Consider the following 27932-nt stretch of genomic DNA (forward strand, 5'->3'; position numbering starts at 1 on the left):
CATGATTCCTCAGGAGAGAGCTGTGTAGTTCCCAGGCTGAGTAAAGAGCTGGATTCAGCAATGTAAACAGTACAACAAGGCCTTGGAAGATGGCAACCAGCCAGAATTTGAAATGAAAGCATGCCAATCTAAAAAGGCCAGGTCTGACCCTGTAGGAGCAGAGCTGAAACTGTGACAGTCTGAGAGCAAGTAGTCCACAGACAATGGTGCTGGTACCTACGGATCCCTGTATCTGTGTTTGGTGCCAAACTCTGACATTTTGGTATGTCCGGGCTTACAGTCATTGTTGCAATGAGGAGCTACCACCAGCGGCCTCGGATTTGTGCCATTCCTGAAATGGTCACTTGTACAAAAATGATCCTTACAGCACCATCATGTGCCAAGCTCAGAGTGTCTACCAGCACCAGGCCCGTCCACAAGATCAGAATTTGTGAGACTGTTGCCTGTAACTGGTTCCCGGTGTGTCAGAAACTGGGAAAAACAGCAGCCATCAGTCCTTTCTGCCTTCAGTAACCCATGTGATTACTATGTGTGTTGATGTCCTTGCACCAGATTGTTGTTATTTCAGTTCCTGTTTGCACAGTCTGCTGTATGGTAAGTGTGAGCGGATGATTCTGTGTAAAGAAACTGGAGGAGAGTTTGCTGAATGCCCAACCTAGAACGTGGCCGAATTGAATTTACAACACTTAACTGCTTGTGTTAACTCATGTGCCCCCATTTCGTGTTTGCTTGTACATGCCATGTATTGAAGAGACTGGGGCAGTGAGCAGGGTGTTCTATATTAATTGTATTTAGCTGTATGTAGATGGTGCGTGTGAACTGTCAATTTACTTGAGCCCTATAAATAGACACAGACAGAAACTGTGGTTGTTGGGTTAGGAAGTGTATGCTTGTAATGTGTGACTCTAAATAAATATGAAAGTGCATAAAAATTGACCCCAGTTCTATCCTTCACCAGTTGGCTTTCTGGAATAGAAGGTAGGGTGTGCTGGTGGTTGGGAGGGAGAGGGGCCAGTCTTGTTGTCAGGCTTTTGTTTGTCTTCAGAAACCATTTACTTCTTGGGTTGTGGATGTGTGGGGACTGACACCTGTCACCTTACCCAAGGTGCCGTTTACTTTGAGAGTCTCGGCAGTAAGCACAGGCAGGTTATTCAGCTGTGTAGGACGTCACAGCTGCCAAACTGATCCAAACACCAATTGGTTATTTATTCTCACTGCCTTTGATGCAGCAACCCCTGACCTGGCTGTGATTGACTATCGCCACAAACTGACGATAGAAACTGGGACCTTGTGGGACTGCGTGTGTCAGTAAAACACTGAGCAGTGAACTCATCAACAGAGACCATTCTGCTGACTGTCTAACACTCGTATTTATAAAGCACCCGATCAGGGCAAAATATCTGGAATTGTTTCAGCTAATTAATTAATTTTGGAAGTACAATGAGTGTAGACCAGGCAGCTACGAACCCTGTGTGGGCTGGGGCTGTGTCTGGGTGAATAGTGAACGCTGGTTGGAGGCAGTGTTTTGAAGTTGGATGTGATTGATTATCCCCAGCAGTTTGACTGCTTCCCCCTCATTGTGTGCGTCTCAAGTTTTCACTGCTGTTGTTTGCTCTGCAGTGCTGCCTTTGACTAAGGGACCTGATGTAGATGGGGAGGAGGACATAGGATGGAGCAACTGGAGCAGAGTCTCCCAACCATTGCCTCAATCAACACTTCATACTGTCAGAGCCATACCAGGATGCCAGCACAATGCCAATCACTCGAGCAAAAGAAAGCAATCTCTGATGTCCGCAGGACTTTCTGTCTCTTTGTAACCTTTGACCTGCTGTTTGTTTCCCTCCTGTGGATTATCGAGTTGAATGTGAGTTTTTTGTCTTCAGCACAGACACAGAACAGGATCAGAAACTGTGGTGTTGGTTTCACACAACTTTTCTGTTCTATGTCCTCAGTCTCAAATTATAAACATGTGACTCCAAATACAGTTCAAGCAGCTCATTTCTGTATTTAAAAACTGAACTTTGATGTGAATTCATCATTCCTTCTGTAGCTGTGCAGTTCACTGTTTATTCAGGGTAAGGGTCACTCACTGTGTAACTGTACAGGGTCACTGTTTATTCTGGGTAAGGGCCGCTCATTGTGTAACAGTACAGATTCACTGTTTATTCAGGGTAAGGGTCACTCTGTGTAACTGTACAGAGTCACTGTTTATTCTGGGTAAGGGTCGCTCATTGTGTAACAGTACAGATTCACTGTTTATTCAGGGTAAGGGTCGCTCATTGTGTAACAGTACAGATTCATTGTTTATTCAGGGTAAGGGTCACTCTGTGAAACAGTACAGAGTCACTGTTTATTCAAGGTAGGGGTCACTCAATAACTGTACAGAGTCACTGTTGGCTCCGTCTGCCTTTTCAGACGAATGTTAAATTTCCTATGGCATATTTAAAGACGATCAGGGAAGTTCTGGTAGAAGCAAAATACTGTGGATGCTGGAAACCTGAAACAAAAACAAAAAATGCTGGAAAAACTCAACAACTCTGACAGCATCTGTGGCGAGAAAGACAGAGTTAACGTTTCGAGTTCGTATGACTCTCCTTCAGAGCTCTGAATTAAATGCAAGTCACTGCTAAATAATCAGCTGATCTTTCTGCCTCCTAGCACAGAGAGTGAACTGGAGGCTGAGCAAGTCAGCCTCTGCCTTTCGTTGAGCAGAGATCTGAGGGGTTTGGGTAGTATTTCTGATCTCTCTGCATTTCTCTTGGTAAAAACACTGACTCTAAAATTTTAATATTTTCTTTGTTTCTCAGACAAATGGTGGCATTGAAAAAAATCTAGAGGATGAAATATTAAATTATGATTTCAAAACTTCATTCTTTGACATATTTGTAAGTATCGCATTCTATCTAACCAGAATGACACCGTTCCAGCCTGCCTCACTTTGAACAATTATTCACCTTTTGTCCCTCTGTCCCATGTAGTCACTGGCTTTGTTTCGCTTCGTGGTACTGCTGCTAGCCTACGCCCTTCTGAGACTCCGTCACTGGTGGGTGATTGCGGTAAGGATCCCGGAGAACTTTCACTGCTCTTTGTACCTGTGTTTGTGGAGGGTAGAGGATTGGTGGTATTTGAGCCGGTTCTCTTCGAGCTGCGGATCTGTTCACACTATTTACAACAGGCCAGTGGGGCAAAAGACTCGCGGGTGGTGCAGAATTCAACTCCACTTCGGCCGAAAAACAGAAAGTGCTGAAAATACATAGCAAGTCAGTCAGGATTTGAGCTCGGAATGTTTTTCGATCAGCTGTGGCTATGGGCACACACATGAACTGTTAATCTGTTTTAGACACTGACTGACCTACATATTTCCACGGGTTCGTTTTTTAAAATTTCATTTTCAGGGTGTGACCTTAAGTAAAAAGTTTTCATGTGACTTTCACTGAGCAAAGTTCCTGTGGGGTCCAATGAGATATTTAGCACCTGCTTCATTTTTTGTCCAGTGTTTTGGCTTCCCTCTCACACACCAACTTATTCACTGATCTGAGATGTTTGTGATCTGGTGATGGATGCTTCGGAATAAAATGATGGGTATCTGTCAGGTCTTCTCATGGATTAGCTACACGGCCTGGTATAGTACTGAGCAGGATAGTGCACAGAGGCCCCAGATTCCATTTCGGGTCTAGCTGACCTCGTTTGGAGATAGAGTAGAAGCATTAACTTCAGAGTCAGTCAACACAGTAACGGTCAACATTGTCACTGGCCAGAGGCTGCGCTCTCAGAGTAACGATCAGCACTCATCATTGGCCAGACTTTCCGCTGTCATAGTAACGGTCAGTATCTCCAGCATATTTAAAGCTTCTTATTAATTACGAATTAATAACCTATAATTTATAAATGAGGCCCCTGTTCTTCTTGAGTTGATCACAGGTGGGAACAGCTTATGTTGGAGCAGTAAACCAGGGCAGAGGAGTCAGATTAATTGGATAGCTCTTTTGAAGAACCAGCACAGACACGATGGGTGAATGGCCTCCTACTGTGCTGTAAGATCCTGTGAAGATAAAGGGTACTTCTGCTGAATGTGTTGGTTTAACAAATCAGTGAACAGGGTGGGATATCTTGGGTGGGGTACCTAGAAATGCCTCTGTTGATTTTCTGGACTGGTCTGGATGTAAGGGATATGTTGGAGGAGTGACTGAGTAGGTTATTGCTAAGCTCACTCCTGCTTTGAATGGCCTGCAGCTCTCTGCATCAGTACCGTCTCTGACTCTTATGTTTTGTTATAGGTCACCACTTTGATTACCAGCGGCTTTTTAATTATAAAAGTCATTCTTTCAATTCGGGTAGGAAAACTTACATTTTATGATTGTTCCTCTCTCGCTGTGCCTTATTTTTGTGCTACATTTGTTTCCACAGTCGGGGTGGCCTTGAATTTTACCCCATAAATTTGTAACAAAATGTCCCAGTGCCCCTTGCTATCAGGGTCAGATGTCTTACTGATCTGCTTTGCACATTGGTCTCTCGCAGACGCCACTGAGAATTCCAGTATAGAATGGCCCTCCCTTTCATTCACCGTGCCTGACTGTTAATGATCCAGTGAGTTAATTCCTGGAAGTTTTGGAAAGAACCACTTAAAGTTTGAAGCAGTGTTGTGTGTTTGATAGTTGCTGGTTTTAAACACTTGGAAGTAGTGAAGCCCTGGACACCCCGAGTCTTGTGGCTCCCTGTTAAAGTTCAGGACTCTTTGGCCATTTAGTCAATGATCAGGACCCAACACGAGCTGTCTAAAAATGCCTTTTGCCTAAAGGTGATCTTTTGTTCCCTGTGCAAAAGCAAAATACTGCAAGTCAGGCCCAATCTGTAGAGAGAGAAACAGAGTTAACATTTCAGGGCTGTGACCTTGGTCAGAGGTCAGGAATGTCACAGAGAAGCTGCGAGGAGGAAATAGCCTCTGCACTGTTATCAGGACAGTGCAGCGTGTCTATCCTGCTACATCAGTAAGTTTCGCCACAGTGGGCAAGTGGATGTGACCTCGTTATTCCTGCAACAACACGCAAATGTTGTACTGATCCGATCCAGTCACTTTCATCAAACTCCAGGCTTTCTGTATGTTTTATCTACTGTGGAATAAAGCAGTTTAGGAACTGAACCAATCATCGCCCCATCCATTGTTAATCCAGTGCACTTTCAGAGAGATTGCAAAGCACATTTAAGCACTTTTGGGCCAATGAATTTCATTCCTCTGCTCCCTGGCCTCACTGCCACATGGGCAGATACAGTGCTCTGTAAGTCAGCTGTAACAAAGCAAGCGGCCAGGTGATCGGCACCACTAAACCCCAATTCACAACACTCCCACCAATCAATCATAGTGGAAGACAATCTAATAGCTGGAGCAGAAGAGCTGCCTGCCCTGGTGGGACAGTTCCTCTCCAGTACTGGATTTGTTGCTGGTGGTGAGCCTGATTGTTTGTGTGTCCATGACATATTTTCCTGAGCTGGATATTTCCAAGTTTGTGTGCTGTTTAATTGTGCTGCAGTACACTGTGATACTGCTGTTCCCAAATGAGTGGGGGTGGTACTTATATGGATCTTCTCTTTATCCAGTTCCAGACCAGGGGTGCATTTGGCTATGTTCTCCCGATTGTCTCCTTTGTCCTCGCCTGGCTGGAGACCTGGTTTCTTGATTTCAAAGTGTTAATTCAAGAGGCAGAGGATGAGCGATGTGAGTAAATCCTTCACTCTTGCTTTAATTGAAATAACATTGATCCTTTGTTGTTCTGTCTGTCTGTCTGTCTCTCTCTCTGTCTCTCTGTCTGATTGTGGTGTACAGCATCTCCCGGCTCCTATCATTCCCTAATATTTACTCAGTTATCAAACTGAGAGTAAACATTGGGTAAGAATGATCATGATGGAGTCATCTAACAGGATGACTGATCCCTGATCCTTGTGAAATAAAACACAAGTAATATTCCTTGGGAACCAGCATTGCAAAGTTACAGAAATTTAATGTTCACTGGATCACCTGGGTTTATAACCACTGCTATGTGATTTATACATATTATCTTATTATCTGCATATATTGTATAATAGGGAAGGCATGGTGTAGTGATATTGTCACTGGACTAATAATCCAAAGACCAAGGGTAATGCTCTGGGGACCCGGGTTTGAATCTCCCACAGCAGAATTCAATAATTTTTTATATTCGTTCATGAGATGTGGGCATCACTGGCTAGGCCAGCATTTATTGTCCATCCCCAATTGCCCTTGCTGCAGGTCTGGAGTCACATGTAGGCCAGACCAGGTAAGGACGGCAGATTTCCTTCCCTAAAGGACATTTGTCGTTAAAAACCCATCTGGTTCACTAATGTTCCTTAGGGAAGGAAATCTGCCGTCCTTACCTGATCTGGCCAAGTGTGACTCCAGACCCACAGCAATGTGGTTGAATCTTATATTCTCTTTGAAATAGCCTAGCAAACTGCTAAAAACTATAAAAGAAATGAAATCGAACATCCAGCATCAACCTAGGCACTGGAAACGACAATGGCAAACTCAACCCTGTCGACCCTGCAAAGTCCTCCTTACTAACGTCTGGGAGTTAGTGCCAAAATTGGGAGAGCTGCCTTACTGACTAGTCAAGCAACAGCTTGACATAGTTATAGTCACAGAATCATACCTTACAGACAATGTCCCAGACACCACCATCACCATCACTGGGTATGCCCTGTCCCACCAGCAGGACAGGCCCAGCAGAGGTGGTAGCACAGCGGTATACAGTCGGGAGGGAGTTGCCTTGGGAGTCCTCAACATTGACCGGACCACATGACACCTCATGGTATTAGGTCAAACATGGACAAGGAAAACTCCTGCAGATTAATACGTACCGTTCCCCATCAGCTGATGAATCAGTGCTCCTCCATGTTGAACACCACTTGGAAGAAGCACTGAGGGTAGCAAGGGTGCAGAATGTACTCTGGGTGGGGGACTTCAATGTCCATCACCAAGAGTGGCTCGGTAGCAGCACTACTGACCGAGCTGGCCGAGTCCTAAAGGATGTAGCTGCTAAACTGAATCTGCAGCTCATGGTGAGGGAGCCAACAAGAGAGAAAAACATACTTGACCTCATCCTCACCACCTGCTTGCTGCAGATGCATCTGTCCTTGACGGTATCGGAGTGACCACCGCACAGTCGTTGTAGAGACGAAGTCCCATCTTCACATTAAGGAAACCCACAATCGTGTTGTGTGGCACTACCACCATGCTAAATGGGATAGATTTTGAACAGATCTAGCAACTCAAGACTGGGTATCCATGAGACGCTGTGGGCCATCAGCAGCAGCAGAATTGTTTTCAACCACAATGTGTAACTTCATGGCCTAGCATGTCCCCCACTCTATCGTTAGCACTAAGCCAGGAGATCAACCCTGGTTCAATGAAGGGTGCAGGAGGGCATGCCAAGGGCAACACCAGGCATTCCTAAAAATGAGGTGTCAACCCAGTGAAGTTACAACATAGGACTCCTTGTGTGCCAAACAGCATAAGCAGCAAACGACAGACAAAGCTAAGTGTTCCACAACCAATGGATCAGATCTAAGTCCTGCCACACCCAGTCGTGAATGGTGGTGGACAATTAAACAGCTCACTGAAGGAGGAGGCTCCACAAATATCCCCATCCTCAATGATGGAGGAGCCATGGGATGAAGATAAGGCTGAAGCATTTGCAACAGCCAGATGTGACGAGTGGATGATCCATCTCGGCCACCTCCGGAGGCCCCCAGTATCACAGGTGCCAGCCTTCAGCCAATGCGATTCACTCCACATGATATCAAGAAACAGCTGAAGGTACTGGATACTGCAAAGGCTATGAAGATATTCCAGCAATAGTACTGAAGACTTGTGCTCCAGAACTTGCTGTGCCCCTATCCAAACTATTCTGGTATAGCTCAACACTGGCATCTATCCGGCAATGTGGAAAATTGCCCAGATATGTCCTGTACACACAAAAGCAGGACAAATCCAACCAGGCCGATTACTGCCCCATCAGTCTATTCTCGAATTTCAGAAAAGTGATGGATGGGGTCACCAACAATGCTCAGGCAGCACTTGCTCAGCAATAACCTGCTCACTGATGCTCAGTTTGGGTTCAGCCAGGGCCAGTCAGCACCTGACCTCATTACAGCCTTGCTCCAAACATAGACAAACAAGCTGAGCTCCAGAGGTGAGGTGAGTGTGACTGCCCTTGACATCAAGGCAGCATTTGACCGAGTGTGGCATTAAGGAGCTCTAGCAAAACTGGAGTTAATGGCAATCAGAGGCAAAACTCTTTGCTGGTTGGAGTCATACCTAGCACAAAGGAAAGATGGTTGTGGTTGTTGGAGGTCAATCATCTCAGTTCCAGGACATCACTGCAGGAGTTCTTCAGTGTAGTATCCTCGGCCCAACCATCTTCAGCTGCTTCATCAATAACCTTCCTTCCATCACAAGGTCGGAAGTGGGAATGTTCACTGATGATTGCACAATGTTCAGCACCATTCGTAACTCCTCAGACACTAAAGCAGTCCATGTCCAAATGCAGCAAGGCCTGGGAAATATCCAGACTTGGGCTAACAAGTGGCAAGTAACATTCGTGTCACACAAGTGCCAGGCAATGATCATCTCCAACAAGAGATAATCCAACCATCACCTTTTGACATTCAATGGCATTACCATCGCTGGATCCCCCACTGTTAACCTGGGGGTTACCATTGACCAGAAACTGAACTGGACTAACCATATAAATACTGTGGCTACAAGAGCAGGTCAGAGGCTAGGAATCCTGTGGTGAGTAACTAGCCTCCTGACTCTCCAAAGCCTGTCCACCATCTACAAGGCACAAACCAGGAGTGTGATGGAATACTCTCCACTTGCCTGGATGAGTGCAGTTCCAACAACACTCAAGAAACTTGACACGATCCAGGCCAAAGCAGCGCCCGCTTGGTTGGCACCCCATCCACAAACATTCACTCCCTCCACAGCTGATGCACAGTGGCAGTGTGTACTGTCTACAAGGTGCACTGCAGAAACTCACCAAGGATCCTTAGACAGCACCTTCCAAACCCACAACCACTATCATCTAGAAGGACAATGGCAGCAGACACATGGGAACACCACCACCTGGAAGTTCCCCTCCAAGCCACTCGCTATTCTAACATGGAAATATATCGCCGTTCCTTTACTGTCGCTGTAATGTCCAGGTGAGGGATAATTATATCAGGACACTAGGTATCGCTCAGTCCCTTTATTAAAGTTGTAATTTTTATATTGCTGTTTTTTTATATTTTTTGGTTGCATTGTGTATGTGAACGCTAAGGTCGCTTTGACCATGTTAATCTTTATTACCCCAGCTAATTGTGACCTTTGCCTGGATGTAATGTAATTTGTCTTTGTTTCACAGTTTACCAGACGCTACACACACAGTCGGTGCATTCACCCCTTCTGTACCCAAGAGTTGTATCCGAGGGGCTGTTCTACTCTCCGCCAGAATCCTTTGCAGGTAGCTTATTGTGTGGCTGCTTCTCACTTCATAATATGACCTTTGGTGAAGGACAGAGAAGGTGGCACAAGGCAGGTGGGGAAAGGGCATGTTGGATGCTGTGGGTCGAGTGAAACAGGGACATGGCAGGGAGGGAGCATGGCTGTGAGGCAGCGGGGAGTGTGCAGGAAGAAGAAAGGGTGGCGAAGGGGCAGGGTTGGGAGAGGCTGGAAAGAGGGAGAGGGCAGGTTGAGGATGGGGAAATTAGAATGTGTTGTTTTAGGGTGCTTTGTGCGGCCTTATTGTTTTTGTAAATGTTTGTACTCCTTGCCTCCGAAAAATACCAACTTCCTAAATATTAAGCTGTGGGCTGAATTGGCCAAGGATAGTTCAAGCCTCTGTCTTATTCACTTATTCATAGAATGTTCCAGCACAAAAACAGGCCATTCAGTCCCTCATTGTGTGCTGGTATTTTTGTTCCACTCCTATTATAAACCTGTTTCACTTGACAGGCTCTGAAGATGAGTTTGAAGGCGAAGGTATTGAAAGGAGAGCAGTAACGCCTCAGGTAAGGGCTAATCGTAAATGTTTAAACCAAATTCTGATGGGATAATAAACTGCAGTAAATGGTGGGGTTGGGGGGTGTGAGGCAGTTGGGAGAGGGAGCCTGATTCTGAGTTCCAGTACTGCTACTGTTTAATCTGTAAATCTTTCGCCCACTTCCCACCCTACTTTCTCTTCCCCTTCCCCTGTCTCCCCCCCCCAATTTCTTGCACCTACCTCCATCAGCCCTTCTTCCCAACTTGCAGCATGTAATCTCACAGGAGACACAAAATAAACAGTAAGACAAAAAAAAACAATTTTAGATCATGAACTCTCTCCTCCATCCCCACCCCCTTTCCGATCCCCCCCTTTTTTTTCCAATAATTTATATAGATTTTTCTTTTCCCACCTATTTCCATTATTTTTAAATGTATTTCCATCCATTGTTTTATCTCTACCTTTTAGGCTTTTTTGATTCCTTCACCCCACCCCACCCCCACTAGGGCTATATGTACCATAACAAAAACAGAATTACCTGGAAAAACTCAGCAGGTCTGGCAGCATCGGCGGAGAAGAAAAGAGTTGACGTTTCGAGTCCTCATGACCCTTCAGCAGAACCATGCTTGTCCTGCTTTCTACCCTTAATTAGCACATTCCTTAGATAATATCACTACCTTCAACGCCTCTTTGTTCTTTTGTCTGTGACATCTTTTGGTTATCGCCACCTATCACTGGCCCTCTATCCAGCTCTACTTGTCCCCCCCCCCCCCGCCCCCTTAAACCAGCTTATATTTCACCTCTCTTCTATTTTTACTTAGTTATGTTGAAGGGTCATTCGGACTCGAAACGTTAACTGTGTTCCTCTCCGCAGATGCTGCCAGACCTGCTGAGTTTTTCCAGGTATTTTTGTTTTCATCTGGTTCACTAATGTCCTTTGGTAAAGGAAACCTGCCATCCTTACCCAGTCTGGCCTACATGTGACTCCAAACTCACAGCAAAGCGAAATAAAAACAGAAAATGCTGGAAAAGCTTAGCAAGTATGATAGCATCTGTGGAGAGAGAAAGAGTTAACGTTTCGAGTCCATATGACTCTTCAGAGCTAAAGAAATGTGAAGAACAGAAGGTCAGCGATAGGTGGGGGCTAAGGAGAGATTGACAAAGATGTCATGGGCAAAAAGACAAAGGGAGTGTTAATGGTAGTGATAAGGGCTAAAAAAGGTGCTGATAGTGGCATAAAGGTGACAAAGCAGAAAGTGTTGATAGCAGAACAAGGGTAAGCGCTCTGTGAAAGCACAACATGGAACAAGTAACAGATGGCCCAGGTGAGGTGGTGGGGGGAGAGGAGGAGAGGATAGCAAAAGGGGATAAACAATTAATAAAAATAAGCAGATAAAAATGAGTTTTAAAAAGGGATGAAAAGGGTGTAAAGATAGAGGAGAGAGATCATGGTCTGAAGTTGTTGAACTCAATGTTAAGTCCGGAAGGCTGTAAAGTGCCTAATCGGAAGATGAGGTGCTGTTCCTCCAGTTTGCGTTGGGCTTCACTGGAACATTGTAGCAGGCCAAGGGCGGACATGTGGGCATGAGAGCAGGGTGGTGTGTTGAATTGACAAGCCACAGGGAGGTCTGGGTCATGCTTGTGAACTGAGTGAAGGTGTTCCGCAAAGCAGTCAGCCAATCTGGGTTTAGTCTCCCAGTGTAGAGGAGACTGCATTGGGAGCAGCGAATGCAGTAGACCAAATTGAAGGAGGTGCAAGTGAAGCGCTGCTTCACCTGAAAGGAATGTTTGAGCCCTTGAATGGTGAGGAGGTAGAGGGGCAGGTGTTGCACCTTCTGCCATTACATGGAAAGGTGCCATGGGAAGGGGATGAGGACGTGATAGAGGAGTGAACTGGAGGAAACGGCCCCTATAGAATGCTGACGGGGGGGTGGTGAGGGGAAGATGTGTTTTGTCGTGCCATCATGCTGGAGTTGGCAGAAAATGATCCTTTGAATGCGGAGGCTGGTGGGGTGAAAAGTAAGGACAAGGGGGACCCTATCGTGGCTCTGAGAGGAAGGGGAAGGTGTGAGGGCGGAGGCGTGGGAGATGGGTCAGCCGTGGCTGAGGGCCCTGTCAACCACAGTGGGTGGGAAACCTCAGTTAAGGAAGACGGAAGTGCCCTTTCGGAAAGTGGCATCATTGTTACAGATGCGACGGAGGCGAAGGAACTGGGAGAATGGGATGGAGTCCTTACAGGAAGCAGGATGTGAGGAGCTGTAGTCGAGGTAGCTGTGGGAGTCGATGGGCTTGTAATGAATGTTGGTGGACAGTCTATTACCAGAAATGGAGACAGAGAGGCCAAGGAAGGGAAGCGTTGGAGATGGACCATGTAAAGGTGATAGAGGGGTGAAAATTGGAAGCAAAATTGATAAATTTTTCCAGATCCAGACGAGAGCATGAAGCGGCACTGGAACAGTCATCGATGTACCGGAAAGAGTTGTGGGAGGGGGCCTGAGTAGGACTGGAACAAGGAATGTTCCACATACCCCATAAAGAGACAGGCATAACTGGGGCCCAAGCGGGCACCCATAGCCACACCTTTTATTTGGAGGAAGTGAGACAAGTTTAAGGAAAAATTGTTCAGTGAGAGAACGCATTCAACCAGACGGAGGAGAATGGAGGTGGATGGGGATTGTTCGAGCCTCTGTTCAAGGAAGAAGCGGAGAGCCCTCAGACCATCCTGGTGGGGGATGGAGGGGTAGAGGGATTGGATGTCCATGGTGAACAGGAGGCGGTTGGGGCCAGGGAACTGGAAATAGTTGAAATGATGTAGGGTGTCAGAGGAATCGCGGATCTAGGTGGGAAGAGACTGGACAAGGGGAGAGAGAATGGAGTCAAGATGGGAAGAAATGAGTTCCATTGGGCAGAAACAGGCTCTCGCAATCGGCCTACCGGGACAGTCCTGTTTGTGGATTTTGGGAAGGAGGTAGAAGCAGGCTGCCTGGGGTTGGGAGACTAAGAAGTTGGAAGCTGTGGAGGGAAGACCTCCAGAGGAGATGAGGTCAGTGACAGTCCTGAAAACAATGGCTTGATGTTCAGTGGTGGAGTCATGGTCCAGGGGGAGGTAGGAGGAAACGTCTGAGAGTTGGCGTTCAGCCCCTGCGAGGTAGAGATCAGTACGCCAGAAAACAACAACAGCACCACCCTTGTCAGCAGGTTTGATAACAAAGTCAGGGTTGGACCTGAGAGAATGGAGTGCAGCGAGTTCAGAAGGAGACAGGTTAGAGTGGGAGTAGAGAAATTGAGACGACTGATGTCACGTCGACAGATCTCAGTGAAAAGATCAAGAGCAGGTAAGAGGCCAGAGAGAGGGAGAATACTGGAGGCAGGTGAAAGAATCTGTTAAACGGGGGAGGGCTCCTGCCCAAAGAAGTGAGCACTGAGACGAAGGTGGTGGAAGAAGAGTTCAACATCGTGCCGAGCCTGAAATTCGATGAGGTGAGGGCGTAAGGGTATGAGTCTGAGCCCCCAACCCCACTAAACAGTATAAATTTCATCACATTTCTACTCCTCTAGCTCTGAAGAAGAGTCATACGAACTCGAAACTTAACTCTGCTTCTCTCTCTCAGATGCTATCAGACCTGCTGAGTTTTTCTAGCATTTCCTGTTTTTATTTCAGATTTCCAGCATCTGCACTATTTTGCTTTTATCTTACAGCAATGTGGTTAACTCTTAACTGCCCTCTGAAATGACCCAGCAAGCTACTTAGTTCAAAGGCAATTAGGGATGGACAACAAATGATGGCCTTGCCATTGACACCCACATCCCATGAAAGAGTAAAGAAAAAAAAACACAAGATCAGTAAGCTGGGAGACAGTCTTGAACATTCCACTTCAACCCCCTCAGGTGATGAACACCAGTCCAGGAGATCTCACAGACTGGGTGTGATCACTTGTTTTCTATATAATGCGATTTCTGCCTTGGTCCAGAACTGCTCCAGCTCCCTCTTGAAGGTGATGCGTAGAATCCACACCCATTCCACCACCTGGAAATACATTCCAGAGGCTCACTCAATCATTAAACATCATCCACCAGAGTCACTGACCAGCACATCAAAAGAACCACTGGCTGGGACGGAGAGAGAGTCACTGGCCGGGACGGGGAGGGAGTCGCTGGCCGGGACGGGGAGAGAGTCACTGGCCGGGACGGGGAGAGAGTCACTGGCCGGGACGGGGAGGGAGTCACTGGCCGGGACGGAGAGAGAGTCACTGGCCGGGACGGGGAGGGAGTCACTGGCCGGGACGGGGAGGGAGTCGCTGGCCGGGACGGGGTCGCTGGCTGGGACGCGGAGGGAGTCACTGGCCGGGACAGGGAGGGAGTCGCTGGCCGGGACGGGGAGGGAGTGGCTGGCCGGGACGGGGAGGGAGTCGCTGGCCAGAACGGGGAGGGAGTCACTGGCCGGGACGGGGAGGGAGTCGCTGGCCGGGACGTGGAGGGAGTCGCTGGCCGGGACGGGGAGGGAGTCGCTGGCCGGGACGGGGAGGGAGTCGCTGGCCGGGATGGGGAGGGAGTCGCTGGCCAGAACGGGGAGGGAGTCGCTGGCCGGGACGGGGAGGGAGTCGCTGGCCGGGACGGAGAGAGAGTCACTGGCCGGGTCGGGGAGGGAGTCGCTGACCGGGACGGGGAGGGAGTCGCTGGCCGGGACGGGGAGGGAGTCGCTGGCCGGGACAGGGAGGGAGTCGCTGGCCGGGACAGGGAGGGAGTCGCTGGCCGGGACGGGGAGGGAGTGGCTGGCCGGGACGGGGAGGGAGTCGCTGGCCGGGACGGGGAGGGAGTCACTGACCGGGACGGAGAGAGTCACTGATGTTTTCTTTCTGCAGGAGAAGGAGTACGTGCGTCAGGGTCAAGAGGCAATGAAAGTGATGGAACAAATACTAGGGCAGGAGGAGTACTGGAAGTTTGAGAAAACGAATGTGAGTAACTGGTTGTGAGCTTGTTCAGAAGCCTCTGCTTTACACTTTCTCGGTCTATTATGTGCGTTTTACAGCAGGGTGTTTGACTTTTCACAGACTTTCTGTACAGCACCCACAGATGTAACTGTTAAACAATTCAAATTCCTGAAGTCGTTCTTGTGAGGCGCACAAATGCAGAACTCCTCTCTGTCCTGGGCAGGCGGATGGTAGAATTTAATTTGTTAATGGCCATAGAATCACTAATATTAATTTTCCAAATAAAAAGCCCATGTTAAATCTCAAAATGGTTATTTGCAATGGAACAGTTTAAACGATTCCATTGTTTGTGTTTAAGTGTGTTGCCTGCCCATCCCCCCTCGAGTTCTTCTCGTGCTGCAACTTCCTGAACTCTCAGACATGTCACTGGCCAACCAACTCCAGCGGAGCTGCTTGGTGTGATCAGCACAGGGTTAGTGAAAGTTCGTCCAATTCAGGCAGCACCTGGAGTGGCCCGAAGGGAATTTGTGTTCACTCCAAGAATGTCAGTCAGAAATCAGACAGGAGGTCTGACTATTTTGTTGGTTGACATGGGCATTCTGGGTGAGGAATTAATCTGAACCCCTTGATTTGATCGCAGCTTCTCGTTCACTCCTGAATATCTATTGCCCTAAATGTGAGTTACTTATTTGCTTTGGAAGTGAAGCTCCCATGTGGTGATGCTTGTCAGGATTCGGGTCTGGAGCATGGATGGAATATTTACCACAATGTGGTCTTGTCTGTGGTCTAAATAAGTCCAGAGACCAGTCAGACAGTGATTGCTGTTTGGTGTATGAAGTTTGCAGATTGCATGGAGTCTGTTTGTGACTCCAGTTCTAAAATCTCTTTCAGTTACATTCTCTTATTCATCACACACTGTCAGTTGCACAAGGAGAGGAAAGTGTGAGGTTTGAAGAATCTTGTTAATCTGGAATCTCTGTTACAGGATAACAGTGATGTTGTTTACACGTTTGAAATTCCATATCACGGCAAGAGTTTCATTCTGAAGGTAAGAACTTTGATGATGTCCTAGATTCCCCTTCTTCAGCAGCAGCACCTTTAAAGTTTAAGTATGAACAGACTGACTCAGGCCCATTTGTGCAGAATCAATAAAGAAATCTGTTCCCTTTAAATTTGCCTCTGTGCAGCAGCTTTTCCATGAGAAAGTTGATGTTGGTACTGCACCTGTGATAAATTCGCTCATTTGCTAGGGTTTGCTTCCATAGGTACTGCCAACATTTATCCCGCCCTCCATCACATTCCATCCTGCTCCTTCAATCACTCCTACTCTCTCACGCACTCTCCACCGTCTGTAAATAAACACTCTGAAGCCTGGGTGCAGGGAGGAAGTCGGAGGATGAACGGAGAGTGGAAGACAATGGCATGTAAGACTGAAGCAGTACTGTGGATTGATCATGCACTGATAATCCAGTGTTTGTACCCGGCACCTAGCAAAACTAGATGTTGCAATATTTCAGACATTTGACCATTGTTCCAGGACTTGGGGTTAAGTACAGGCAGACTGCTAGGATGGAAGTCTCCTGTGAAATGTGTTTAGTAATTTCAGTTTCAGTTCCCAGTAGGAATGACTCAACAAAAAACAGCAGTAACTCAATCAGAGCAACCATAGGGTGGCTGGTGTAGAAATACAAACGTTTCTCATTGGTGCGGTGAAGGGATGGTGCTCCTGATGTAGAAAACTTGGGAGTTTTTCTCTGTATCTAACCCCATGCTGTACCTACCCTGAAAGTCTCAGAATTGTTACAGTGCAGAAGGAGGCCATTCGGCCCATTGTGTCTGCACTAGCTCTCCAAATGAGCATTATGACCTAGTGCCATTCTCCTGACTTTTAGCTATACCCTTGCACATTGTTTCTATTAAAATAATCATCTAATGCCCTCTTGAATGCCTCAGTTGAACCTGCCTCCACCAGACTTCCAGGCAGGGCATTCCAGACTTGAAAAACTCGCTGTGAAAAAGTTTTTTCTCATCGCATTTGCTTCTTTTGCAAATCACTTTAAATCTGTGCCCTCTCGTTCTCAATTCCTTGACAAGCAGGAACAGTTTCTCCCTATCTACTCCATCGAGACCCCTCATGGTTTTGAACACCTCTATCAAATCTCCTCTTAACCTTCTCTTCAAGGAGAACAGCCCCAACCTCTCAAATCTATCTTCATAACTGAAGTTTCTCTACCCTTAAACCATTCTTGTAAACCTCTTCTGCATTCTGTCTTCCCATAGTGTGGTGCCCAGAACTGTACACAATACCCCAGCTGAGGTCTAACAAGTGGCTTATATAAACTCAGCATAACCTGCCTGCTCTTATACTCTATGCCCCTATTAATAAAGCCCAGGATACTATAGGCTTTATTAACTGCTCTCTCCACCTGTCCTGCCACCTTCAATGATCTATGCACATATATACCCAGGTCCCTTTGCTCCAGCACCCTCTTAAGAATTGTACCTCTTATTTTATATTGTCTGTCTATGTTCTCCCTACCAAAATGCATCACCTCACACTATTCTGCCTTGAACTTCATCTGCCACCTATCTGTCCACTCCACCAACTTGTCTGTGTCCTTTTGAAGTTCTACACTGTCCTCCTCACAGTTTACAATGCTTCCAAGTTTTGTATCATCCGCAAACTTTGAAATTGTCCCCTGCACACCAATATCTAGATCATTAATATATATTAGGAAAAGCAAGGGTCCCAATATCGACTTCTGGGGAACTCCACCGCAAACCTTCCTTCGGCCTAAGATATATCCATTGACTATTACCCTCTGTTTCCTATTACTCAACCAATTTCATATCCATGTTCCTACTTTCCCTTTTATTCCATGAGCTATAACTTTTCCAACAAGTCTGTTGTGTGGCACTGTATCGAATGCCTTTTGAAAGTCCATGTACACCACATCAACAGTATTACCCTCATCTACCCTCTCTATTACTTCTTCAAAAAACCCAGCAAGTTAGTTAAACACAATTTCCCCTTTAGAAATCCATGCTGGCTCTTCCTAATCAACCCACATTTTTCCATGTGACTACTAATTCTATCCCGAATAATTTTCTCTAGAAACTTTCGCTCCAATGAAGGTAAATTGACTGGTCTGTAATTGCTGGGCTTATCCTCAAAATCTTTTTTGAACAAGGGCATAACGTTTGCAATTCTCCAGTCCTCTGGCACCTCCCTGAGTCTAGGGAAGTCTGAAAGATTATGGCCAATGCCCCTGCAATTTCCAATCTTACTTCTTTCAATATCCTTGCAAATCATCTGGTCCCAGTGCCTTGTCAAATTTAAGTACCGACAGTCTATTCAACACTTACTCATTATCAACTTGAACCCTTCTAGTGATCGCGTTTTCTCGTCTGGCACCGTGGCCTTGGTAGCACCTGCTTCCTTGGTAAAGACAGATGCAAAGTATTCATGTAACACCTCCTATGCCCCCTGCCTCCATGTGTAAATCCCCTTTTTGGTCCCTAATCAGCCCTACTCCTCTTTTTACCACCCTTTTACTATTTATATGCCTATAGAAGACTTTGGGATTCCCCTTTATGTTGACTGTCAGTATTTCCTCATATTCCCTCTTTGCTTCTCTAATAAGCTTTTTCACCTCTCCTCTGAACCTTCTGTATTCCTCTTGGTTCTCAATTGCATTTTCTACCTGTCATAAGCACACTTTTCCTTCTTTATCTTAATTTGTATCTCCTTTTTCATCCAGGGAGCTCTGGATTTGTTTGCCCTACCTTTACCTTATGAGGGAATGTACCTTGACTGTGCCCAAACCGTTTCTTCTTTGAAGGAAGCCCATTGTTCAGATACAGTTTTCCCCACTAGCCTTTGGTTCCAGTCTATCTGGCCCAACTCCGTTCTTGCTCCATTGATGCCAGCACTCCCCCAGTGTTTGATGGGGACGGTGTAGAGGGAGCTTTACTCTATATCTAACTCCATGCTGTACCTGTCCTGGGAGTGTTTGATGAGGACAGTGTGGAGGGAGCTTTATTCTGTATGTAACCCCGTCCTGCACCTGTCCTGGGAGTGTTTGATGGGGACAGTGCAGAGGGAGCTTTATTCTGATTCTAACCCCGTGCTGCACCTGTCCTGGGAGTGTTTGATGGGGACAGAGTAGAGGGAGCTTTATTCTGTATCTAACCCCACGCTGCACCTGTCCTGGGATGCTAACGTTTCCCTCATTTTGATGATCATGCAAAAAAAAAGGCCATGGAATTAAAATTCCAGAATTTGGGCATTCCTGATGGTTGGGGCTGAGTTTCACACTAAATCACACAATTCCCCACTGAGCCATGCTTGGCCAAATCAGCTGAGTTTGTGGACTGGATCAGTCTGAGGATTACTTGTTTTCTACTGCATGTTAGCCTGATGTAGAAGGTGTCTCTTCCGATTGCAACAGCACAGAGGTCAGTTGATTGGTCACTGGGACATACAGCTGGAATTTGTTTGATCACCTTCATAGTGTATCCAGGGCCCAGCAACGCAGCCACCTCCGCTGTAACCTGGTCTGTATCCACACTCGCGAAGCTGGGAGGCTGTGATGTCATTGTTAATGTGTTTTTCTCCTTCAGGCTTTCCTGCAATGCCCTGCGGAGCTGGTATACCAGGAGGTCATTCTTCAACCTGAGAAATTGGTCGTTTGGAACAAAACAGTTACTGTTTGTCAGGTACCTCTGTTATCTGTAATCTCGCATCTCCTGGAAATGGTTAATTCCAGTGCTGCGGTTCTGCTGAAAAGAGTTAATCCATCCTAAACTTTAAGAGGCAATGGGAATTGAAGGAAACAGTGCCGATCGTTCAGAGTTTATAAATTGTTCGAGCAACGCTCCCTGCAGTGGAGGTTGCTGGCGCCCACAAGCAGTCTACAGCCTGATGGTGAGACACCTTCAGGTCTCAGATTTTCTTAATCTGGATGTCAACTTTGCCAAGTCATTCACCAATCCTGCCTTTGATTCATTATCATTCTTTCAGCGCCCACTAAGATCTTAGTTTGATTTCATTAAGATAAAAGCAAAATGCTGCGGATGCTGGAAATCTGACACAAAAACAGAAAACTCAGGCCTGACAGCATATATGGAGAGAAAAAACAGTGTTAATTTTTCGAGTCTTTATCACCCTTCTTCAGAGAGTCAGGATGTGGAACTGTATCCCAGAGATAGTCGGTGTCTGTCGAACTGTATCCCAGTGAGACTGAAAATGTTAACTCTGTTTTTCTCTCCACAGATTCTTTCAGACCGGCTGAGATTTTCCAGCATTTTCTGTTTTTCTTTCAGTTTGAATTTATTGTTCTTTCTCACTGCGATACATGTCCACAGTCATTGACTCTCACTGGGATACAGTTCGCCACACGCTGACTCTCACTGGGGTACAGTTCCACATACGCTGACTCTCACTGGGGTACAGTTCCACACACGCTGACTCTCACTGGGGTACAGTTCCACACACGCTGACTCTCGCTGGGATACAGTTCCACACACGCTGACTCTCGCTGGGATACAGTTCCACACACGCTGACTCTCACTGTGGTACAGTTCGCCACACGCTGACACTCACTGGGGTACAATTGCCCACACACTGACACTCACTGGGATACAGTTCCACACACGCTGACACTCACTGGGATACAGTTCCACACACGCTGACACTCACTGGGGTACAGTTCGACACACACTGACACTCACTGGGGTACAGTTGTCCACACACTGACTCTCACTGGGATACTGTTCCCCACACACTGACTCTCACCTGGATACAGTTCCACACACACTAACTCTCACTGGGATACTGTTCCCCACATACTGACTCTCACTGGGATATTGTTCCCCACGTACTGACTCTCACCTGGATACAGTTCCACACACACTAACTCTCACTGGGATACAGTTCCACACACACTGACTCTCACCTGGGTACAGTTCCACACACACTGACTCTCACCTGGGTACAGTTCCACAGGTTCATTCTGAATAAGAGTTTGCCAGTTACTTGTTGATAAAGTCCCATTCTTAAGTAGCAAAGGGTTGCTCACGTGTTGCTGGGCCTTCAGCTCCAGTCTAAATGAAGTTTATCAGAGCCTCCAAATTCTGTGTTTAACTATGTTTTTGTAGAGACTGGTCACTACTTCAATTGATGGGGCTTGGAGTAAGGGGAAGACACGTGGATTGAGGGTGGCACCTGCAATTCTGATCCTATAATTGTTTTGCAGGTTCTCCAGCGGGTTGATGACAACACTCTAATCACCTATGATGTTGCTGCTGGTGCTGCTGGAGGGGTCGTTTCTCCCAGGTCAGATTAGCAGAATTTAATATGTCGCGTTTTTGACAACTGTTTGCTGATTGCATCGCATCAGTTCCATTCACAGTCCCTTGGATAATAAAGCAGTCCCTGTCTGCATGCTGCAAGACTTGGATGACATTCAGGCTTGGGCTGATAAGCGGCAAGTAAATTCGTGTCACAGAAGTGTCAGGCAATGACCATCTCCAACAAGAGAGAATCCAAACATTGCCCCTTGACATTCAATGTCATTACCATCACTGAATCTCCCACTATCAACATCCTGGGGTGACCATTGACCAGAAACTGAACTGGGCTAGCCATATAAATACTGTGGCTACAAGAGCAGGTCAGAGACTAGGAATCCTGCGACGAGTAACTCACCCCCTGACTCCTCAAAGCCTGTCCAGCATCTACAAGGCACCAGTCAGGAGTGTGTTGGAATATTCTCTGCTTGGGTGAATGAGTGCAGCTCCAACACTCAAAGCTCAGCTTTTTCCGGGGAAAGCAGTCCGCTCGATCAGGTGCCCGCCCACAATTAACTTACAAATCCACTCTCCAGCACTGTCACACAGTGGCAGCAGAGTGTACCATCTACAAGATACATTGCAGCAACTCGCCAAGCGGCTCCTTTGACAGCATCTTCCAAACCTGTGACCTCTACCACCTTGAAAAACAATGGCAGCAGATGCATGGGAACACCAGCATCTGCAGCTTCTTATCTAGGTCATATACCACCCTGACTTGGATGTGTATAGACCTTACCACACAGACTGCAGTGGCTTGAGAAAAAGACTGACTAGTACCTTCTAAAGGGCAACTAAGGATGGGCAGTAAATGCCAGCTTGCCAGGGATGCCCACTTCCTGAGAATGAATTTTAGAAAAAGAATCCTGGCTCTTGACCAGTGACCTTGAAAAGCAGCAACGTGAAACATCATTCCTGCTGCCACTTGCTGGGGACTGAGTCTATCGGTGATGAACTGCATCTAAGCCGCAATAATCCATCCCCACTGACTGAGTCTCTAAACTCTCCCACACGGAGACAGATCCTATTCCCCTAAGTGCAGAAAGCTGAGGTGCAGTGTGATGTGAGCTAGGTCTTGGAGCCTCTCTAGTATGCTCCAGGTGGGGCTGGAGCAAGGTCCCCTTTCAAATTTAGTCGCTGTACATGGCCCATGTGTCCCTTTAAGTTTTTTTTTGCTTGATTACCTTTCAGGCTCCTGTGCAGCCACACACCTGCGTAGCTTAGCGTGAGCACAATGGATGGGACTGATGTTTTTGTTGGGAATTTAACTGGTTATCATTAGAATGCAGCAGTCCATCACACTGGTTATCTCCCTGTGGCTGATCTAGCCAGGGTCATTAGTTTATTGAGTTATCTGAAGCCATATGCAGATGACCCAGCTCTTGCACCAACAGTTAATTCCTCCCGTTTTTCATTGGTGAGTTAGGTTGGCTGTTAGTTCTTTACAGCAGCCTGGTACTGGTACTGAATATAAGATCTGCCACCAAAGCCCTGGTCCCAACCCTCCATCATTGGCTATATGGAAATATCTTAACCTCTGAGAAACCCCTTGCCTCTACTCACACCAAAAGGTGGTCACTGGTTGTGCTTCTAGAGTCAGCTAACTCTGGTGTCTCACACACAGGCAAGCATAGTCTCACAAGTGCATGCAGTGAATGCAGTGACAAGCGATCACATAGGTATAGGCACACACTTTCACATAGGTATAGGCTGTGTACACAGATACACACAGGCATAGACAGGTGCACATGAACACACATGCGCACACAAATACATGCACACACTCTGATTCTGTCTGGCTAAAATTTTGACTTTTCTGCCTTTCTCTGCTGAAGTTCTGATGGTCTGATAGCCTGGGCGTTAGTTCCAGACATTGTCAATCCAACTAACATCCTTTGTTTTGAATCTATCTTGGAAACCTGTTCAATTGTGGAATGCATCACAGCAAAGGTCACCTTTCTCCTTCCCCGCCATGGGTGTGTGTACGCACTTTCTATGGGGGATCCGTGGAGAACAGTCAAAAGCACGAATCTCGACTGATGTCTGCCCCCTGTCCTGGCCCGGGTGCATTGACCTTCATACAGACAGGATGTTGTCTGCTGCTCTGCTGCAGATGCTATATGTAGCCACCAAACCAGCAGAGCAGCTGACCAGACATCTTTTAAAGGGATAGGCACCCAGGTTCCATATTTTCCAGGTTGTGTTAGCTGCTTTCCATGTGTTGAGGGCTGAGCAAATGTCTCCTTGCAGTACCACAGTCATAGGCTTCAATACAGTTTCCAAAGGCCGAACATATGAATTAGGAGCAGGAGTAGGCCACTCAGCCCCTCGAGCCTGCTCCACCATTCAGTAAGATCATGGCTGATCTGATTGTAACCATGGCTGAGGCCATGATGTTTCTCCCTATTGTTGGAAAACCAAAGGCGTGATAATTCCTTGTGTATAATGGTGATGATCAATTTGCAGAGACTTTGTGAATGTGCGTCGTATTGAGAGGAAGAGGGAGATGTACATTTCTTCGGGAGTGTCAACCACTCATGACACGAGACCTCCACAGCAAAAATATGTCAGGTACGAGGCAGCTGATTAAATCCAGTCACCAGGTGTTATTGTCTGAAGGTGATAATAAGAACATTAATACTAAGCCAGGATGAAAAGTGCTAAAACCTAAAGCATATGTATGAAGGGTATTTGGTGGAATGACACATGGAACATTGAAAATTAGGACGTAGGAGCAGGAGGAGGCAATTTGGCCCCTTGAGCCGGCTCCACCATTCAATAAGATCATGGCGGAACTGGTTGTGGTATGAGCTCCACTTTCCTGTCTGGCCCCATAACCTTTGACTCCCCTGTCTTTCAAAAATCTGCCTAGCACTGCCTTGAATAAATTGAATGACCTAATTATTTCTCTGCACTGACAGTTAGTTGCACACACCTGGGGAAGTGGAGGATACAGGCACAGTGCTGTACACAGACTGCGGGAAGTGGAGGGTGCAGACAGTGCTGTAGACACTGGGGAAAGTGGAGGATACAGGCACAGTGCTGTACACAGACTGGGGGAAGTGGAGGATACAGATAGTGCTGTACACACTGGGGGAAGTGAAGGATACAGACAGTGCTGTACACACTGGGGGAAGTGGAGGATACAAGCACTGTGCTGTACACAGACTGGAGGAAGTGGAGGATACAGACAGTGCTGTACACATTGGGGGAAGTGGAGGATACAGGCACTGTGCTGTACACAGACTGGGGGAAGTGGAGGATACAGACAGTGCTGTACACATTGGGGGAAGTGGAGGATACAGGCACTGTGCTGTACACAGACTGGGGGAAGTGGAGGATACAGGCACAGTGCTGTACACAGACTGGGGGAAGTGAAGGATACAGACACAGTGCTGTACACAGACTGGGGGAAGTGGAGGATACAGGCACAGTGCTGTACACAGACTGGGGGAAGTGGAGGATACAGACAGTGCTGTACACATTGGGGGAAGTGGAGGATACAGGCACAGTGCTGTACACAGACTGGGGGAAGTGAAGGATACAGACACAGTGCTGTACACAGACTGGGGGAAGTGGAGGATACAGGCACAGTGCTGTACACAGACTGGGGGAAGTGGAGGATACAGGCACAGTGCTGTACACAGACTGGGGGAAGTGGAGGATACAGACAGTGCAGTACACAGGGGGAAGTGGAGGATACAGGCACAGTTCGGTACACAGACTGGGGGAAGTGGAGGATACAGGCACAGAGCTGTACACAGACAGAGAGAGAAGTGAAGGGTATGTGATACCGCAATGATTAGTGAAATTAATCAGCAGTGTGATTGGCGTCTGAGAAAAGTTTTTTTTTAACATTTAAGCCTTTCTCAGTCAGTTAGCCAATGGAAAGTCAATGAGAAACACTAACCAAGAGTTGAGCCCACAGGTGGAGTGGTGCTGAAAGGAGAATATGTCTGTGTGAAGCCCTCGGGCTGCTAAGAATCACATCATGTTTAAAATTACATATTACGGTATATTCTAATCCAGTTTGAGAGTGAGGAAAGCTTCACCCTGAAATCCTTTTACTGTCCAGAAGATGGTGGTGGTGTTCTGCATCTGTGTTGTGCTCCTACTCTGTAAGTAATCAGAGTTTTCACTAATCCCTTTACATCTCTTGCAGAGGCGAGAATGGGCCGGGAGGGTTTGTGGTGCTGAAGTCTCCTCGGAACCCCAGTGTCTGCACCTTTGTTTGGATACTGAATACTGACCTAAAGGCAAGTGTTAAAGAGTCAGGGAGGGAGTACTTGACTGCGATAGATGGAGGGGGTGGGGCTATGGAGTTTGCAATGCTCATTTTGAAGGGCAGACAGCACGAACATGTCTAGGGGCTAGATTGGGGTTTAAAAACTCTAGGCAACTTTCCCAGTTTACGCAACATCTAACCTGGGGCAGCAAGGTGTGTTACCAGATTTCTTTGCTAATACTGAAGGTTCCTGACACACTGTTTGCTGTTTGATGGATTGGGAGACATGGAGGGTGAACATGTTAGAATGAGAATGAGTGTCCACCTATTGAGGGTGCAGGGTCGAGGCTGGATTGGAAGTCATGTTCCTACTTGGAGCAGCACTGCTGACAGTGACGCTAGCCAGAAAGTAGCAACACGGGATGAGAGTGTGATGTTTTTTCCCCAAAGTAGTCACTATTTTCACACTCTGCCCCCTAGTAAAGATAGACCTCCTTGTCTCATTTCCCCCAGCCCCTCCTCTTCCTACCTCTCCCATCCCCACTCTTCTCCTCACCTCCCATCCCCAGCCCCCCCTGGGATTGTCGTGGTTTCTAGAGATTAATTAGTAGTTGGTTTCTAGGCCATTCCTGGGCAGCAGTTGCCAGTACCTGTGCTGCATCCCTATAGCTCCCTCTTCCCTGCAGCACTCCAACACTGCCCATTCCATTCAATAATCCTTTCTTTCAAGTAACGACCTTTCCTTTTTAAAGATTTCATGGGCTGTTCTCCAACAGCATTGACCGTACACACGAAGTGAAATGTTGTGGTTGTGTTTAATCTCTGTGCGTTGAATGCAGTGGGCCCTGGGTTTGTAACTGTCCAGTCTTCTCCCTTTGCTGGGCTGTAACCTCCTGTCTGTTTCTCAAGCAGGGCCAGCTGCCCCGATACCTGATCCACCAGAGCCTCGCAGTCACCATGTTCGAGTTCATCTCACACCTGAGGCAGCGAATCCGTGAGATAAGTGTAACAGCACATTCGTGACTGCACTGTGTAACATTGCATCAACTCCATCTGCAGAAGGTCCAAGTCAGCAATTAGAAACCAGGATCTACTTACTGTCTGAAGTGACATCCGTTCATCTTTGTAAATATTCACTGAAAGACTTTTTTTAAAGTTATTCTTCATGTGGCTGCCCTGATTGAACAATCACACGAAGAACAAAAGAGAATTGAAATACATACTGAACATTTTTATTTTGGTATTATGCAATTTTTGTATTGTATTGCTTGAGCCCCGCAGTGTAAAACCTGCTGCTCTGGAAGTTTTACACAGACAAGCAAATGTTGCCTCTCTGAAGACAGCTCTGAGTTGTGCAGGTTCACTCAATAATGTAGGATTGAAATACTTGTTGCATCCATTAGGTGTTGCTGGTGAGGCAGTTGGAGATCAGCTGCTCCTGTTCCTAGCCAGAGCCAGTCATCAGGAGCCTGTGCCGCTGTGATCAGGTGGTGTCCAGCGTTCCATTGCAGCAGGGATTGGTCGATTCTCCTTTTTTGGGAGGTAGATCAATGAAACTAACTTTCCTTGGTGGCTAATAGCCATTTTTGTGGCTAAATGGGTAATTGCACTTGCCAGTGTGGAACTGAGCTCCGTGGCCCAGGAGAGTCCGGGCTTGGGGTGGGACTGAGCCTCATGGTGGTGGTAGGGGTGGGGAGGAAGATCCAAAGTTCAATCCCTGCATTCTGCTGATCTCATGTTCCACACTGGGCTTTTAAGCTTTCTGGGGGTCGGGGTGGAGAACCAGCTCTTGATGACTATTGAGTGGCCTTTTAGAAAATGTGCGCGGATATCTTGTGACTGAAGGATCAGATATGATGTCCTCCAAGATGGAATATCTTGCTGCCATTCACTAGACCGACCTTTGAATTCTGAATGTTTGAAAGTGGAACTGGAGAAAGTGTGAATGGAGCCCATACTTGACAAGAGTCTGTGCTTTCAGGTGAGGTGAGGTATGGTAGGCACAACCATTACTTTGCCATTACCTGGGAAAACACACCGTCAGCAGTTCACCGTTGAGTGTGCAAAGTGACTTGTTGCACTATTGTGGATGAAGGACTCTCTAATAGAGGTGTGATTGACTCGCTTTCTCATGGTTAACCCTGTTAATTCCTCATCTAGTCTCTACTTGCTCCCTGTCTCCAACATTTTCCACACACCCTCATCTCTTCCCAAGTTTTCTACACTGACTTGATGAATGGTGAAATGTTTTGTCCCAGGGCAGGACTGTGTTCTAAAAGGAATAGGATAAAGTTTTAAAAGTGTTAAACCAGAATAAAGCCATAAACCTGTGTATTCTTTTTAACAAAAGATAAATGGCAGGTTATTTTACTTTACTGCCTGAAA

General features: G+C 46.8%; 1 protein-coding gene across 1 annotated transcript; it reads left to right on the forward strand.

The window, feature by feature from the left end:
* Positions 1-155: 155 nt before the first annotated feature.
* Positions 156-27932, forward strand: stard3 (StAR related lipid transfer domain containing 3). The gene is made up of 14 exons (XM_078537423.1): positions 156-1864; positions 2808-2885; positions 2979-3056; positions 4278-4334; positions 5596-5713; positions 9423-9521; positions 10013-10068; positions 14903-14995; positions 15957-16019; positions 19595-19690; positions 21229-21308; positions 23789-23893; positions 25485-25578; positions 26460-27932. Exons 1-14 carry the CDS (start codon positions 1670-1672, stop codon positions 26568-26570), a joined length of 1323 nt encoding a protein of 440 aa, XP_078393549.1. The 5' UTR covers positions 156-1669; the 3' UTR covers positions 26571-27932.

This window comes from Cetorhinus maximus, unplaced genomic scaffold (genome assembly GCF_964194155.1).
Source record: "Cetorhinus maximus unplaced genomic scaffold, sCetMax3.hap1.1 HAP1_SCAFFOLD_2335, whole genome shotgun sequence".
Lineage (NCBI taxonomy): Eukaryota > Metazoa > Chordata > Chondrichthyes > Lamniformes > Cetorhinidae > Cetorhinus > Cetorhinus maximus.